Source organism: Clinocottus analis, unplaced genomic scaffold, assembly GCF_023055335.1.
Source record: "Clinocottus analis isolate CAN_PGR_092001 unplaced genomic scaffold, fCliAna1.0.p SCAF_19, whole genome shotgun sequence".
NCBI lineage: Eukaryota > Metazoa > Chordata > Actinopteri > Perciformes > Cottidae > Clinocottus > Clinocottus analis.
Window position 1 is genome coordinate 6,393,592 of NW_027175920.1, and position 16,603 is coordinate 6,410,194.

At 40.0% G+C, this 16,603-nt stretch overlaps 2 protein-coding genes across 3 annotated transcripts; one reads left to right on the forward strand and one right to left on the reverse strand.

Annotated features, from left to right (window-relative positions):
- Positions 1 to 356: 356 nt before the first annotated feature.
- becn1 (beclin 1, autophagy related) lies at positions 357 to 4,773 on the forward strand. The gene is made up of 12 exons (XM_068582682.1): positions 357 to 497; positions 718 to 850; positions 949 to 1,013; positions 1,537 to 1,595; positions 1,754 to 1,844; positions 1,978 to 2,114; positions 2,226 to 2,420; positions 2,532 to 2,678; positions 2,858 to 3,007; positions 3,117 to 3,177; positions 3,275 to 3,417; positions 3,811 to 4,773. The coding sequence occupies exons 2-12, from the start codon at positions 724 to 726 to the stop codon at positions 3,977 to 3,979; spliced, it is 1,344 nt and encodes a 447-aa protein (XP_068438783.1). The 5' UTR covers positions 357 to 497; positions 718 to 723; the 3' UTR covers positions 3,980 to 4,773.
- LOC137789276 (serine/threonine-protein kinase tousled-like 2) lies at positions 4,711 to 16,328 on the reverse strand. Of its 2 annotated transcripts, XM_068582680.1 has the most exons (21): positions 15,753 to 16,328; positions 14,641 to 14,735; positions 13,286 to 13,357; positions 12,711 to 12,783; positions 12,551 to 12,588; positions 12,259 to 12,351; positions 10,834 to 10,941; positions 10,132 to 10,224; positions 9,612 to 9,722; positions 9,369 to 9,505; positions 9,125 to 9,277; positions 8,711 to 8,777; positions 8,487 to 8,584; positions 8,307 to 8,388; positions 8,040 to 8,131; positions 7,794 to 7,883; positions 7,004 to 7,173; positions 6,482 to 6,620; positions 6,204 to 6,315; positions 6,010 to 6,117; positions 4,711 to 5,889 (listed from the first exon to the last, which is right to left on the reverse strand). In XM_068582680.1, the coding sequence occupies exons 2-21, from the start codon at positions 14,731 to 14,733 to the stop codon at positions 5,716 to 5,718; spliced, it is 2,103 nt and encodes a 700-aa protein (XP_068438781.1). In that variant the 5' UTR covers positions 14,734 to 14,735; positions 15,753 to 16,328; the 3' UTR covers positions 4,711 to 5,715. The 2 variants fall into 2 exon arrangements, with proteins under 2 accessions (XP_068438781.1, XP_068438782.1); XM_068582681.1 differs by lacking the exon at positions 12,259 to 12,351.
- Between the last annotated feature and the right edge of the window lie 275 nt (positions 16,329 to 16,603).

Below are 16,603 nucleotides of genomic sequence, written 5' to 3' on the forward strand. Positions count from 1 at the left end.
TATATATATATATATATATATATATATATATATATATATATATATATATATATATATATATATATAAAATATATTTTATATATATATCTATATATATATATATAGATATATATAAAATATATATATATTGTGTATAATATGTATGTATGTATGTATATATATATATATATATATATATATATATATATATATATATATATATATATATATATATATATATATATATTCCAAACTGACTGGTAAGATCAATATTTCTTAAATCTCTTTTTTTGTTTGTTTTTGTTTTTTGTCTTTCGAGGTTATGTCCCCTCATGACTTTCCCCACTTTTAATCCTGACGTCACATCCGTCGTAAACAAAAACAAGGAAGTGGAAAGAGAAGTCCCGAGGTGCAAAATGCAACAGTCTCGTAACACATATTAGAAGTGGTTTCTAATTTTGAATGCGCGCAAATCAGGATTATTATGCAATAATAATATTCATTCTTCAAAAGCGACAGTGAGTCCATCTTGTTTTCGTGCAGTGTCGATGTGTGTTACACGCAGGCTAGCTGCAAAGCTAACGTTTTGGAGTTTATAGCCATAACGGATAACGTTCACGAGCAAGACAGCTTTAATCAACAGAGATGTTGGCAGTTCATCTGTCATTAGTACTAATCACCACATGTTCGCTGTTTACAGATTTCTTTTTTAAAATGTGTTTGCACGTGTTCTTGTAGCTCGCGATGGAGGGCTCCAAGTCGTCGAGCACAACCATGCAGGTCAGCTTTGTGTGCCAGCGCTGCTGCCAGCCGCTAAAACTGGACACATCGTTCAACGTGCTGGATCGGGTCACAATCCAGGAACTTATTGGTAAGTATACCCGGCCGACTAAATCACTGGTGCTGTCAAATGTAAGGTTTGGTGAGAGGTAGTGGCCTTCAAACTGCTCCATCTCTCCTCCTCCTCAGCTCCGTTGGTCACTGTGACTCCTAGCAAACAGGCCGACAGCACTGACGGGGTAACCGCACCAGAGGTTGGTAAAACAGAACATACATACATACATACATACATACATACATACATACATACATACATACATACATGTGTGCATGCATACATACATGCATACATACACACATACATACATACATACATACATACATACATACATACATACAGTGCATATGATGTGTATACAGTAAAAAGAGGTATGTACAGTGACTAACTCAATGTGATATAAAACAGTGGCGTAAGGGGAACTGATCTAACTACTAATCACGTCATTTATGACCATAAGTGTTGTGGTTTGGTATTAGTGAATTTTTTTGCCAATTAGCGAAAATATAAGCAAATGTATTTCCTGAAAGGTTACAGCATATTTTTAAAAAACTAAACTAAACTAAAGCTTGCTGATGTCATATTTCTATTTATTTTTTTTAGTTCTCTTTTAGAAAAATCCAATCTGCAAGACTTTTAGAAGACTTAAGCAATCCATCATTTTAATTATGTGAAAATGTTACTGGCTAAATGTATTTGTAATTATATTTTCCTTCCAGGAGACCTTTGTAGAAAACAAGCAAGATGGAGTGTCAAGAAAATACATTCCTCCTGCACGGTGAGCACTCAAGTCTTTTCATTCCAAAAAAAGGAACTGAATATGGATTTTATTTTTTTTTGTGGATTATTTCCTTGTTATGTTTCTCTGTCAAATGAGCTGTGGGTAGACTTACAAATGCAGAAAAGTTGACTTAACCACTTCATCCTGCCCAACAGGATGATGTCAACAGAGAGCGCCAACAGCTTCACATTGATTGGAGAAGCATCGGATGGTGGCACCATGGAGAATCTTAGTCGTAGGCTGAAGGTAAAGTCTACGTTCACTTTGCTGAAAAATGTGAAATGAAACATTTCATTACATCAGTTTCCTCTGCTCAAATGGTTCTGGCAAGAATAACAGACAAGTAGATTCATTGTAGCTCTGATCCAATCTCCCCCAGGTGACCAGTGACCTGTTTGACATCATGTCAGGACAGACGGATGTGGACCACCCGCTGTGTGAGGAATGTACCGACACCCTGCTTGATCACCTGGACACGCAGCTCAACATCACAGAGAACGAATGCCAGAATTACAAGTGAGTTGGTATTCTCAATGTATCCTTATAAGCTGTGTGTGTGCATGTGTGTGCGCATGCGTGCGTGTGCGTATGTGTGCAATGACACAATGTATGTGGCTCTAATTTCAGGCAATGCCTGGAGTTGCTGTCACACCTGCAGGTGGAGGGAGAGGAGACCCTGCTGGCGGAGCTGCATCAGCTGAAGGAGGAGGAGGAGGCTCTGGTCCAGGAGCTGGAGACGGTGGAGGAGCAGAGGGCTACTGTGGCCCAGGAGCTGACCCAGAGCAGGGTCCACTCACAGCAGCTGGACACAGAGGAGCTACAGTGAGTGACCTGAGGGTGTGTGTGTGTGTGTGTCTGTGTGTGTGTGAATGTGTGCTACAACTAGGACTGCGACTAACAGCTCAGTTTCCTTTCACTACTTTGTGCCAAAAGATACCAGAAGGAGTACAGCGAGTTTAAACGGCAGCAGCTGGAGCTGGATGATGAGCTGAAAAGTGTCGACAACCAGATGCGTTATTGCCAGATACAGCTAGATCGCCTGAAAAAGACCAATGTCTTCAACGCCACTTTCCACATCTGGTATGCTATGCCACACACACACAAAAATGTTGTTTTGTAAGCTAAGAATGAATAGTTGTTTTTTTCTGTGAACCAATCAATCACAACCTAGCAGATATTTAATCTAGACTTCTGGGACAAAAGATGAATCGATGCCCATTGAGTGAGAATGTGGATTGTTTGTCTCTGTTGTGGTGCAGGCACAGCGGGCAGTTTGGAACCATTAACAACTTCCGTCTGGGTCGACTTCCCAGCGTCCCAGTGGAGTGGAATGAGATCAACGCGGCCTGGGGGCAGACAGTGCTGCTGCTACACGCTCTGGCCAACAAAATGGGGCTGCGCTTCCAGAGGTGCACATTGTCGTGTTTTATTTTTACTTTAGTTATTCACAATTATAATTAAATGATATACTCCGCAAGTCGGTGCAAAATGGAGCTCAAATAGCATGTCTCTCTTCAGATATCGTCTTGTCCCATATGGAAACCACTCATACTTGGAGTCACTGACAGACAAGTCCAAGGTAATACATACAAGATTTTCAAATACAGCCATCCCATCACATAAAAACTAGCCCAGGCTCCAATTCTGCCCTTTCCTTCTGTCTTGGGTTTGTCCAGGAACTCCCTCTCTACTGCTCAGGTGGCCTGAGGTTCTTCTGGGACAATAAATTTGACCATGCCATGGTGGCCTTTCTGGACTGTGTCCAGCAGTTCAAAGAGGAAGTGGAAAAAGGAGACACTGGTTTCTGCCTTCCATACAGGTCAGTCACAATGTGCACATTCTGACAATAAATATAAGTGTGCAAGCTGTAAATGTTAATGAAGTTTGAAAGCACATTAGAAACCATTACTTTGATTTATTGTAGGCGGAGAATTGTCTACTTCTGGTTATGCTTTCGGGGCAAATAAGGGTAATTTTGGAAAGCTTTGGCTATAAAACCGTTTTAATGATTAAAGCATGGCCTCCGGTCCAAACACTTCTGTGAATAGCCGATAAAACTCAGTTATCAACAGTCACATGTTACAGTCCAATTGAGACATTTACACGACACACTCTGCACTGGTGTCGACCAAGCTGGACAACAGACAAACTGGCCTGGTGGCCATAGAGGCAGGAAACCTTCAGCAGCTCATCGTTTTATTCCATTTCTCAGGATGGATGTGGAGAAGGGCAAGATCGAGGACACTGGCGGCAGCGGCGGCTCCTACTCCATCAAAACGCAATTCAACTCTGAGGAGCAGTGGACCAAGGCGCTCAAGTTTATGCTCACCAACCTGAAGTGGGGACTGGCCTGGGTCACATCGCAGTTCTACAACAGATAGACTTTCTGGACAATGCCTTGCAATACTGCTGCATATGATGCGTGATGGATGGATTTCGTGTGAATCTTATTACTTACTTGGCTCAAGGAAAATAAATGGTTTTGCGTGTTCCATTTTTGCAAGTCTTTTCAGTACAAAAGAAGCATGAAGCAATGTTGTAAATATCCAGATTGCTTGTGTTTTTACATGTTACAAAGTGGAGTTTATAAATTGGAAGCATGAAAGACAGGCCCGGTGTGTTGTCACGTCTCTGAGCAAGCAGACGGAGATAACGGTGCGTCTCTTAATTTCTTTTTATCGCCTGCTTCCCTAATTGATATTTGGCTTCTCCTGAAGAGCTGACGTTGCATTAAGACAACCTCACACTTTATCAAGTAGACTAGAATGTAATTTAAAATAAATCTTCACCAAATTCACTTCTAACCACTTTATCAAGCTCAAGGTGTCCTTGTGCTCTGGTTGCACTGCACCTTTGAAATCACTTTCTCCACAGTCCGTATTACATAAACTGCAGGAGTTGGATGTGATATTATGGTCTAGATCGGATTTGTTCTAGATTAACACTGTTTAGTATTCAACAAGAATGTCAGTATTTTATTTAAATGGAGTGAAATCATCATGTTTGCCACTTGGATACATCCGTTTCAGGTTAACTGTTTTTTAGAGGTACACTGATGCAGCTCCTTTGTGTTCATACTCTGGACCATAACAAGATATTTGTCTGTTTTAGATGCAATGGATACTTTTAATGGTGGGATTTAAGTAAATAAAACATTTCATGCTGTGAAAAACAATGTGGTGTGGAGCGTTTCTTAAAGATTAAATGCATTTGACACAATTTAATTGCCAACATTGAAATAGACAACATTATACCAATGGCACTAGCATGATTGAATACCCATAAAATTAAAAAAAAATAATCAGTGCACCTCTTATGTATTACGTAATTTTCCAAATCAAGTTAAGACACCGCAGAGTTAATCAAATGTTTTTTTTTAATGGTTTCATAATTAATTCTGTGTAATCTTAACTCATTACAGCACTCACTCATAGTCAGCCCCCCTATAAGGTTAACAAAAACATTAGAGGGGGTAAATTTCATGGAAAAATATGGACTTAATTAAAATAAACTGACTTCCAGTTATCCATTAAAATATCTATGAACCTCTAATAGTGCTATGTCAACAAGGTAGACCTTCAACTTTGGTCATGAGTCATTCCTTATCACCTGTAGGAGCCCTTCCTAAAAGTCCAAGGTTCAAACCTATAGGGATACATATTTGAAACTGACCACTTTAGTTCTGGAAAATGTTGATAGATGATGCATTTTAAGCAGAATAGGATGACATTTCATGAACGCTTCTTCTAAATCTTCCACAGAGTACAGGTCTACACATGGCACACTTCTCAGCCTGTCAGTTGTGCAATTTCTCAAGTGCTCCTTGAAAGGTTGTTGTTAGTGCATGCATATGGACAAATCTTTGGGTTCTACTGAGCCCACAGCCACAGACCGCCCCTCCATCTTTAGCACTTGGATAATCGTGGTGGGCACAATTCATACTACATTTTCACTTCATCCATCATTTTGGTTCCATTCAAACTTTTAGGATTCCTACGCCCCGTCATGCTCTCTGCCCGCTCACAATCAAGAGAGCGAAGAAGGAGTTTGAAGTGTGAAATGTCTCTGCGTGGCTTTGTCCTGGACAGGATTTTATTCCGGTTTCTTTCAGCCTGTTTCAGTTGGAGGCACTGCTGCCGTAGCAGCCGGAGGTGGAGGGAAGAGGAGGGGCCTGAGGTGTGCCGCTGGCCAGGGCTTTGCGTATATGGGGCATTAGGAAGGGGTCGCTGGCCAACTGCAGCACATCCACACGGTCCTCCTTGTGGTAAGCCAAGCAACGTCGAATGAAGGCCTATGAAGAGAAATGGTTTTATTATTTCTCCCTTAGGCTACTTGCAACCAATATTGCTTCAGGAGCAAGTGTAATGGTGTGACTTTATAGTTCGTTTGTTTTTTTAAATGAGTACCGCACCTTTGCTTCCGTGGAGACCACAGGTTTGGGGGGAAACTGCACCTCAGTGGCTTTTAAAATGGTGTTTTCTTGAAGGATATCCTGTTGTGACTGGTTGTGACCAAACGGCTAGAAAAAGGGAGAGGGGAGACGGTTAACAGAGCTGAAAAATCTGACAACAAAATCCCTGTTAAAGAATGCAGGTGTGTAGTTACCTTGCGTCCATATAAGCTCTGGTAGAAGATGACCCCTAATGACCAAACATCCACCTTGTTGGATATTTTGGGGGGCTCCTTGCCCACCACAAAGCACTCAGGAGGCAGGTACCTGTGAGCCACACAATCACAGCATGAATTCTCTCTGCACACTTTTCTAAATGATGTGGGGAAGTGAATTCAACCACAATTATATCAAAAGAATGAGCCTATGCTACAAACAGGCAGCCATATTTGTTTCTTGGTTACTGAATGCAGTGAAATGCATCTCAATGTACCAGTAGGTCCCAGCTCCTTGAGAGGTCAGCTCCATGCCATCTGCTGAGTTGTAGCTGTCGTCATCCATGATCTTGGACAGGCCAAAGTCAGTAATTTTTATCTCTCCACAAGCTGTGCCATTAACTAACAGGATGTTTCCTGGAACCAGAACAGTAAAATGGAACTGTAAACATCAAATTACAAATATATGACTGTAAACTGCCTTTTCTGAAGAACAAATATATGTTTTTCGATACAAAAACATACATGAGAATATTTATTTTAATTACAATCTGACCCAGAAGTGTTTGATGTTCACATTAGAGGCCTAAATCCTCAATTTTAATTTTTCTCCCATTATACGATCTTTTTGACTCAACTGTTCACATGTTTGAAGTTACCTATATCTGACATCAGTGTCAACGGATCTCTGCCCTGAAACGCCTCACGATGCGGTTCACACATTTTTGTGACTGCTGATTTATTAAATAATTGAGATGATTTAGAGATAGCGTGTGGAATTGTTCAAAATGACAAAATACCGGGCTTGAGGTCGTAGTGGATGATGGGTGGGCGAATCTGGTTGAGGTACTTGAGGGCGTTGACGATCTGCATGACTATAGAGCGGCCCTCCTTCTCGCACATCAGCTTATTTTGCTTCAAGTAGAAATCCAGATCATTGCCTTCACAGTACTCCAGCACTGTGCAGAACCTGAAAGTGGTAATCCAACGGATCATTTGGGAAGTTTTCATCACCTTTTAAGTTGGTTTAGCAAACTTTGGAGTAAACAGTTGCTTATTTACACATCCAGCCAGTTATGGATCAACATTATTCTTCATTTGGAGTAATGTTTCTGGCCACCTGGTTAATTTAAGGCTTTTTATTGCTATCTTTTAGATCAATCTTAACTCTTGAGGTAAATATCTGGCTCTTTAGCTGCTAAATATTCCACTGTGTTCACTAGCTAGTTGCTAACTTTGTCTGTCTGTCGTTAGGTACTTAGAATGTAGTGTACAGTGAGTCTTTACACAGAAAACAACTGTACAATAGTGATAAGAGTAAACCAAAACAGTTAGGTGGCAGACTGGAAATCAATGAGCAGAAACTCGCTAAAAAGCTGAGTAAAGCAGATGGGACATGCAAAGTCTCTAAAAGGGGTTAATCACTACATACAACACATTGTTTTTCTAAAAATATAAATTATAGCTGCTTAAGAGGGAGGGGTCTCCTTTTTAGCACTGTGTTATGTTTAGCACTTAAATGTGACATACACAGGCATTATATTATTATTTTTTGACATTCATGAGCTCTATAAAGAATGAGTCACTTACGAGTCTGTGTCGAGTGAGAAATAGTCGTAGAGTTTGACTATTCGAGGGTGGTCAAGTTCTTTGTGGATTCTGTACTCTCTACAGGCGTGTCTGAAAATACGTTAACCATTTAGTAACTTTGTTAAAAAAAAAAACATCCAGTTTTCAGCATGATGGTCCACCGTGTAAAAGTTCACTTTAGATCAAAACATTTCCAATGATGCAAAGAAAGAAGATCAGGCACAATGAAAAGAGGTGCAGACTCACTTGTGGTAGTTTTGCTTCTTCTCCTCCCTCCAGTTCTTGTTAAGTTGATGGATTTTAATGGCCACATACTGTTGCTCTGTCAAATCAAAAGCCTGCAAACAATGAACGCTGTATCAGTCGCTGTTTACTGGATACAGAGTGTTGGGAGTCTCATCACAATTTCATTCTGACCTTATGTTATTTAAAAGGATTTATTAAACATTATACTTTGGTGCTTATAACAAATGGAAGAAGAATGACACAAAAGGGTAAACGGCTCACGCTTACCTTGAAAACTTCACTAAAGCCTCCTCTTCCAAGTAAATGTAATAGCAGATATCGGTCGTTCAGCGTAGGCTGGTCTTTAAATCTGTAGAACAAGGCTTTCTTAAAACATTTATCTTTTTCAAACTTTAAAAGCAAACTACAGAATTTGTGGAAAGTATGTTAAACTAAGATGATACATACTGTGAGTTGTCCTCGTTATGGATTCTCTTCAGCTCACGAATGTGTACATTTCTCACTCGCTCCAAATGCTCCAGTTCAGCCTGGATCTCTGCTTCTTCCTGCATACAACCACACAAATATATCATCTTCCTCAAACCTCAACAGAAACAGGTAAGAGCAGTACTAGGTCTTTCGGTTCCACAAATCCCAAAATGGGTATTAACTGGTGGTGAACTGTTTTGTACCTTTTTTAGATAACCAATTCGAAGTTTAAAAATCTCCTCTTGCTCGTGATAGTCTGCCAGTGACAACCTGTGTGAGATGAAGTGGCAACAGTTTTGTAATTTATAACATTATAACCAGGTCAGCTTGAGAAAAGGAAAAAAAAACAACTTTATATGCTTCACTTTTACTTCAGATGAAATGGATAAATTAAAGAATAAAGAAATACAAAGCCTCCTTATTATAGAGCTGTACAAGTCTGTGTCAATTATATATTCTATTGTTAAGATAAAACTAAAAGTGTCAGTATGTAATGACTATATTTTTTAAATAATTACATTTTCTCTTAAGATCGGAAAAATCTTATTCTGCAATTTGGGGTTTGTCTACAAGAAATATCTACTGTGATGTAATTAGGCTGTTATTTGTAATCTTACGCTTCACTCTCCTGGCCGTTGCTCCTGCTCTTTCGTTTGCTCTGTTCCAGACTGGGTGGAGGTGTCTGGGCCATGGAGGGAGGTTTCCTCTTTCCCAACAACTTTCTCTGCCTCTCAATGTCCTCCCGCTGCATGTTAACTCGCTCCTGCTGCCTAAAACAGGTAAAAACAATCTTGTGTAAACATCCATGTATGCAGATTGGACAAAATGTAAATACATGTTTGTGTCTATTTGCATGCTGACTTGATGAGGTTCTGGAAGGCATATCCATCCGTCCACTGCTCTGTAAAAGAAGCTCCATGCCGTACGGTAGTGAAGTGGCCCAGACGCAGACGATCCTGCATGCTCTTGTCCCTGCAAGTCATCTTCTCCTGCTTTGACTACGAAAAAAGATGAATTGGAAATTGGGCATGCACGCTTCAACAAGCTTAAACAAACTACTTCTTTAAAACAAACATAGTTTTGCAAGTGCATACGTACACCCACCTTTTCAATTAGGAGCTTCTTGCTCATGGTGACACACTTGTTAAGCCGTTCCTTGTAGCGCTCCAACATCTTCTGCTGCTCATCTAACTGCCGCCTTAAGTCACAGTTAGCCTGCAAAAAAACACATCATCACTTTGACATCTAATTCTAATGACAACATGGATTCAAGGCTGTTTGGTTCCCAAACTCACATGATGCAACATATATCAGTGTGTCAGCTTGCTGACATTTACACCAAATGTATTTTCAGCCAAAATGGCATTTGAAAATTAATGAGCACCCACAGACTGGTGCAGGTTAATTACTGGGGCTGTTGTGACAAGTAGTAGCACATTTGTCTCAACTGTTAAGTGATTATTAAGGACATTTGTGAATGGACAGTTTTAATCAGACTGTGCATGACATTAATCATCGTCTAATCACTAACTACTCTGAAGTTCTCTCCGATGGTCCAAATGCTCAAGACTAAATTCAGCTCATCTGATTTATCAGACAGATTTTAAATATGTTCTTATCCTACCCTCAGCAGGTCGTCTATCCTCCCCTCTTTCTTCTCCAGGTCAGAGTTCTTGTCCTTCTCCAGTGCTGACAGTTTCAGCAGCGTCAGATCTGACTAAGGAAGAAGGGCAAACACAACGACAAGCCAACAATTAACATCTCAGACTTGATTGATGTAGACACCCCTTAGGCCAGTCAATAACAAAATACACTATCATTTTAAATATTAAAATCAGACATTGGTATCTTAGACAGAAGACTTGAATTCAAAATGTCAACCTTTAATTAGGCCAATTAGTGTAATTTGCAAGGCTATCTGGATGTTTGTTACAAGCATTGTCAGAGAAACGGCCGTGTGGGGAGCAAGGCCTTTGAAAAGTTGACCTTTAATTCTGGCACATCTTGAACAACTAGTGTCATTTTTAAATGGCAAAACAAGCTGTGAAGTTGCGTCATCTTTACAAGTTTGGTCAAACTCAACTATTAGTGTCTGAAACTATATTTTTTCTAGGAAGATGCAGTTTTTGAAACCCCCCAAAAAAACTTTTCTCCGTTGAAGGACACAATCATCGTTTTTTCTAAGAGGTAATTGTAAAAGACTGAGCAAGATGCAAAGTGTGCTTCAATTCAAAACAGAACCAGTGGAGTTTTAACATTGTGTATACGGAAGAAAAAATCTGAAAGGTTGGTGTTAAGTTGAGGCCCAGGTGAGCCAGTGGTTTACCTGGCTGGCTTTGTGTAAGCATGAGAGTGTGGGGGCTGTCTTCACAGAGCTGCAAGATGAAGAGTCTGTGTGGGCTGAGCCTGTGGACGAAGGACTGCCTTGCTGAAACTGCATTTTAGAGACAAAGAAAAAAGAGAAAGGGAGGACGGCACAAGAGGTAAAATATAACAATTATGCAACAAAGACAGCAGAGGGAGATTGTGAAATAGCTGAAATGTTAAAAGGAACAAATAGTAGTGGAGTGTAGCCAACAAGGGGGAGAGAATTGTAATGTAATATAATTAAACTATTACTTAAGTTGTCCAGTTACTTCTATCATTCTTCGCTTAATTATACCTGTGGGATTTAGGAAGGGAAGGTAATTATAGAGTGCTGTAAAATCTCACAGTTTTAATGAATATGTTTTGTTGCTCGTACATCTGTCACTGTAGATGTCTTTTAATAGATCAAATTAAAATGACAACTGATATACACTTTACGACTACAACATGTATCCATACACTAAAGTAAGCGTTCTTATAAATAGGGCTATCAAAAACACCACCATCAGCATTAACATATTTCTTTCATGACAGCTAAATCTGGGAGTATTCAGGGACAAAATGTGTGACAGACGTTTGTTCATTTGTTGCACTATCAACCAGTAAGGCCCTGTTTAGCACTGTGTGGATTAATGAGTCATTACATGCTGTTTAATAGGAAGTGAACAAGTTTGTGTAGTTGTGATGAGAAAATTATCGTGACATAGAGGTATGACAATGGTAGGTGAAGAGGTACCATAATTAGACTAACACACAAGATTGTCAGCAACCGCCACTATAAATTTGAAAGCGGGGGCACCAATTTTACTTTATAAAGTGATGCACACATGGTCCTCCTGTACTGCGTCTTGCCTTCATGCCAGCTCATTGTATCAAACCTACAACCAAAGTAACATCTGAAATCGTCAACAACACCAGCAGTGAGAACATTAACATTAGCTAGTTTGTTTCTCTGGCCAATGATGAGAGTTTATTCTACATATAATCCTTCCAGTTAATAACCACCACATTCACTTAGCTGACTTGTCACTGCTACTGACTCATTTTGTGCTTGTTTTACATTTCTGTTAAAGTCAAAATAAAGGAAAATATGTCAGTAGATTATCCATTTCATAACCCCTATGGAAATTATTGTTTAGCACTTCTGCTGGCTGAATGGACAAACCAAACATGTGTTTTAAAATAGTTCAGATTTTGGTACAAAACTGAACTTTATTGATACATGTCTAACCAACCCTCTGCAATAAGGAGGATACCGATAAAAAGAGAAAATGGATAGAAACCCATCAACAGAGTCATTTGAGACTGGCTAAAGCTTTAACAGCAAACCAACTTAGGAGAGACAAAGCAGTAGAAGGCTATGGAGATGGATGCTGGTGCTCACCAGAGGATTAGACAGTGAGTGCTGTGGAGAGGAGCGCACCAGCATGGGGATGCCCCGGGCTGGACTGGTGCCAGAGCCACTGCTACCGGCAAACTGGCCACAGGGCAGGTGACAGAGTGAAAACAAGAAAGACAGAAAGAAAGAAGACGGTGTTGTTATTTAGGAAGAATGTGATGAAGGACCATACTGGCACAGGCGGAATGTGAAGACATCACACAGAAGTTTGAGGGTGAAACAATACACAGCGAAGGGGTGAGAATGCAAAATTCAGTCACCAAAACTAAGTACTCACCTCAAAATAATCACTTATTTTGTGCCCTCTCCCTTTTCCTAAAAAAAAACAGGGCAGGGAGAAGAAGACATTTAAATGATTTGATCATACACTATGTTCTTAAGCATATACACATACAGGCTGTTTGTGTTATCTATGTCAGTAAGTAGTCTGGACTTACCCTGGCTGTTGCTGTCATAGATGTCTCCTTTTCTCTTCCTGCGTCTCTGGTCATTGGACTTCTTCTCTGGGGTCTTACATAAGCAGAAAAGCAACACAGCAAAGCTTTGAATTCTACACCAATAGGTTTATTACATTAGCCACATTAACGTGATGGAAAATAAACTTTATTGAGCAAATGAAGCCTTGCATCTTTAATTATATGTATATAGATGCACTCCTCGCTAAAATGAAACTTTTCACCACATGGCAGTAAGATCACAAGCAGCTTCTTTTCTGAGTTTAGTATTTAATGTATTGCTTTTGGGTTGATTATGGTGTCACTGGCACTTTTTACACCTGAAACTTTCAATTCATGTGTTAAAATCCTGATAACTGAAAAATGAATGGACCACACACACTGTACTGTACCCAAGTGTTAGCATCCAACACTGCATATGTAATACTTGACCATTTGTCAAAATCATAAACAATCACTAAGAAATGATCAGAAAATGCACACCACAAAGTCAAGGGCCTGCAGATGAGGGCACAGTCACTAAGATTTCTTTTATTGAAAATAAATCTCCAACCAACCTCCAGTTCCTTGTCACTAAGTGATCCTGCACTGCACAGAGACTGGTTGGATGATTCACTGTTGGCTGAACTCTGGAAAACAGAACACACACATGCACACACATTAGACCTGCTTGATTGGTCACGCGCTACTGTGGTAAGTAGATCCTTGTGAGTAGGACTTGAAATTAGACATGTAAGCTATTTACATGACAATTTCTAGCATAATGGAATATTTTGTTCTATACAAAAATGTGGATGGAGTACTCATATAAACCAAAGAGGGATGATGTTTACAATTGTGATACAAATTACTTCTGATGTTTAACCCTCTTACACCGATGTGTGCATCATTTTTTCATAGGAATGTCCGTACATGCATCTAACACTTCTAACATTACTGTCACACACAGTAATCATATTTTAAGCTACTATTCTTTAATTCACATCTTGTTGGTAAAAATCACTTGGTGTCGTCATACCGCTAATGGTCAGCTGTACAGCCTGAAGAGGTAGAGAAGAAACAGCAGGCTAATTGGTGCAGGACGCTAACAATTCTAAGGCCAGCTGTCAGTCTGCTGCCGAAGGTCACAAATACAGCAAGAAATGTTCGCATTTTTCTCCCAACATAAATTTGACATTACACATTTGCATTGCATTGTCATGAACATTTACTGCAGTCATCATACTAGCAGCCTTACATCTTCAACACTTCAATACCACAGTGAGCTGGCCACACAATTAATTTCACACTCGAGGCCGGAGCAGGAATGATAGTGTTTGCTTTCTCAGGGGTTGCCATTTTGTCAAACGCACTCCCACACACAGTAATACCCAGTTCAACAGCAGGGTTGCAGCATAGCACGTAGCCTATGCTGTGAGCTTCAGCTGCGGTGCCATTTCAGTGTCACTGGTCTCTACTGAAACAAAGAGCTGCTGGCCAGCTCCCATGTCAGCCAAGACAGAGCTTGTCTTGTTTAGCTTTCGCTCAGGAGACAAGATCATTCCACTGAGGGAAACTCTTGAACACAGAGCATCAGTCAATACTGAAAATGGAGAAGACTTCCAAGCTTTTTTAAACCGACTTGACTAACATAACAGAGCTGACTGGCTGCTCATGTTTGCATTCTCACACACATAGTGGGGTTGAGGGATGTTTGCTTGAAGGAAAACTGGAAGCTACTCTTTTATATCTCAAATGTATTTTTGCAGGGATTGCAAGAAACCCTCATTTACATTTCTCAACAACAAAATACATTCAAATCCACTTGTGATAATCACATCTTACTTGTAACACCTGCACAAACGATCCATATGTACAATAGCTGATTATTTTGAGCATCAAAACAATTATTATGCTATTAAGGGATGCTAACCTTGGCCACACCAACTCCAGTGAAACGAGCCTCAAGCAGTTCCTGCCTGCGTGGGTCCAGGCTTATAGCCTGGCTGTGAAGTCCTTCCATCATGCCTTGAAAGAGAGACACAAATGAATGAAAATGTAACTTATGGGACTAACTGGGTTGGGTTGTCACACAAGAGAAGACTGCCACACAAGAATGAGGGAGTAGCACAACAAATAAATCACAATTTCATTCTGTGTAGGAAAGCTGACAGGAAAAGTTTATTTTAAATTAGACATTGAATGACTCTAGAAATAGCAAGTGTTGTCAGGCAAAATAGACAGAATAATAGGATTCTGTCAGATAGACAGTGGATATTAATTAGTTTATTCTTTCCTATGACATTCACAATATACCACTTGTACCTACAAATCTCTGCATGTTCAAAAGCAGGTGGATCTGTCATTAAATGCTATTGATGCAAGGTAGATATTCAAAATGACAAACCATAGATTCATTGAATGAGTAATGAGAGCCACTGAATCTGGAAATTACTGGTGAGGGAGAGAATTCCCACACTGTCACCATTACGTTACTAATAAAAATCTGTGGGACCTTTATCTGAAAGCACGACGTTGCATAAGGGATGACAGTCACTGCTAAACAATAACAATAATTAAATATTAAAAACAATTATTGGAAATCAATTAGTCTGACAACTTGTAAATGTTACTGTTGAATAAAATGTGTATATTCACATCAACTTCCATGACGCAGACATAAACTTTGTTTAAGTTAACCGGTGTTTCAGCTGAACTGACGACTGCATGATAGTTGATGGATAATTGGTTCCTGTTATTGACAGTATGTTGACAAACTCGGCTAACGCTAACCAACCTACCGTTAGCTGGTTAACATTGGCGAGAAAAGCCAATATGAAGCCGATAAAAATCCGCGAACCTTTTCAAAAAAGAAAAGAGAAACGCTTCCATGCATTGTCAAGTTACTGTGAACTGATTAACAGAATAATTTTTACGACTTTTTTTGCAGCTATGACATCACTGGTTACGTGACGGCTAGCTAAAGCTACACGGTATGTTACCTAAACTAGCTGCCGTTAACATTAGCCGCGATAGAAGTCTCACCTGGAGAACCTCTCGCAGTTTTCAGTCACTCGCAGTCCTACAGAGGATGTTGTCCGTCCATCCGGAGACAGAAAACTCCTCAACAACTCCCACACGTCTCAAATAAAGTTGTCGAAATTAAGTTGTCCATTTTTTTCAAATCCAGGGAAGACATTTGTTTGCTTAGCTCGTGCTAGCTAAGGAGAGCCTTGTGGCCGGTAGGTCCTGCTGGTGTCATCCGGACAGGAGGCCCTGATCCTCGGGGTTTCCTTGTCCGTTGTGTTGCCCTTGCACGGGCAAACCTTGAGCTGTCAACGCTCTGCAAGCTTCGTAGCAAGTGTTGTCACATTTCTGCTTCACTCGGTTTTTCTGTTATCATAAAAGAGCGATGGAAACGTTTACACCGGGAGGAGAAGTTCCGCCACCATGTTAGAATCCATTCTTTAATTAAAGATCATTACCCTCCCTTAGTAAGACCGCACAGGGCTCCAGTGAGAGTTTTTTTTATAGTGTTTCCCATGCGTTTGTTTTAAATATATTGTAAATTGCTCAGGTCGGAACCACCCAAACACAGCACACGACAGACTGCAATCCAACAGGCAACTGCCCGGGGTCCCTTGGGCACTGGGGCACCAGTGACCAGTCCCAGGTTCATTACAGTTGTTTTGACACATTTTAGTTTTTACCACAAAAGTAGACGACACTATATTAACTAGGTCCAGCATTATTAATCACCACAGTCTTGTAGAAGAAGATTTCATAATGATGTTTACTTTTGTTGTTGTTGCAATTTCCCCTTTGCTTGAATATAAGATAAAAGGCTTACTCCATCTGTCTTATATTTTGCATAAATGGTGCATTTTCCTAAAATG

Excerpts from the sequence above, each read along its gene's own strand:
- becn1 (XM_068582682.1), top strand. The coding sequence starts at position 724 with ATGGAGGGCTCCAAGTCGTCGAGCACAACCATGCAGGTCAGCTTTGTG. Across the intron at positions 1,014-1,536 it reads ACGGGGTAACCGCACCAGAG|GAGACCTTTGTAGAAAACAA; the intron begins GTTGGTAAAACA and ends TTTTCCTTCCAG. Across the intron at positions 3,178-3,274 it reads CACTGACAGACAAGTCCAAG|GAACTCCCTCTCTACTGCTC; the intron begins GTAATACATACA and ends GGGTTTGTCCAG.
- LOC137789276 (XM_068582680.1), bottom strand. The coding sequence starts at position 14,733 with ATGATGGAAGGACTTCACAGCCAGGCTATAAGCCTGGACCCACGCAGG. Across the intron at positions 8,778-9,124 it reads AACGGCCAGGAGAGTGAAGC|GTTGTCACTGGCAGACTATC; the intron begins GTAAGATTACAA and ends CATCTCACACAG. Across the intron at positions 6,621-7,003 it reads CCACTACGACCTCAAGCCCG|GAAACATCCTGTTAGTTAAT; the intron begins GTATTTTGTCAT and ends TTCTGGTTCCAG.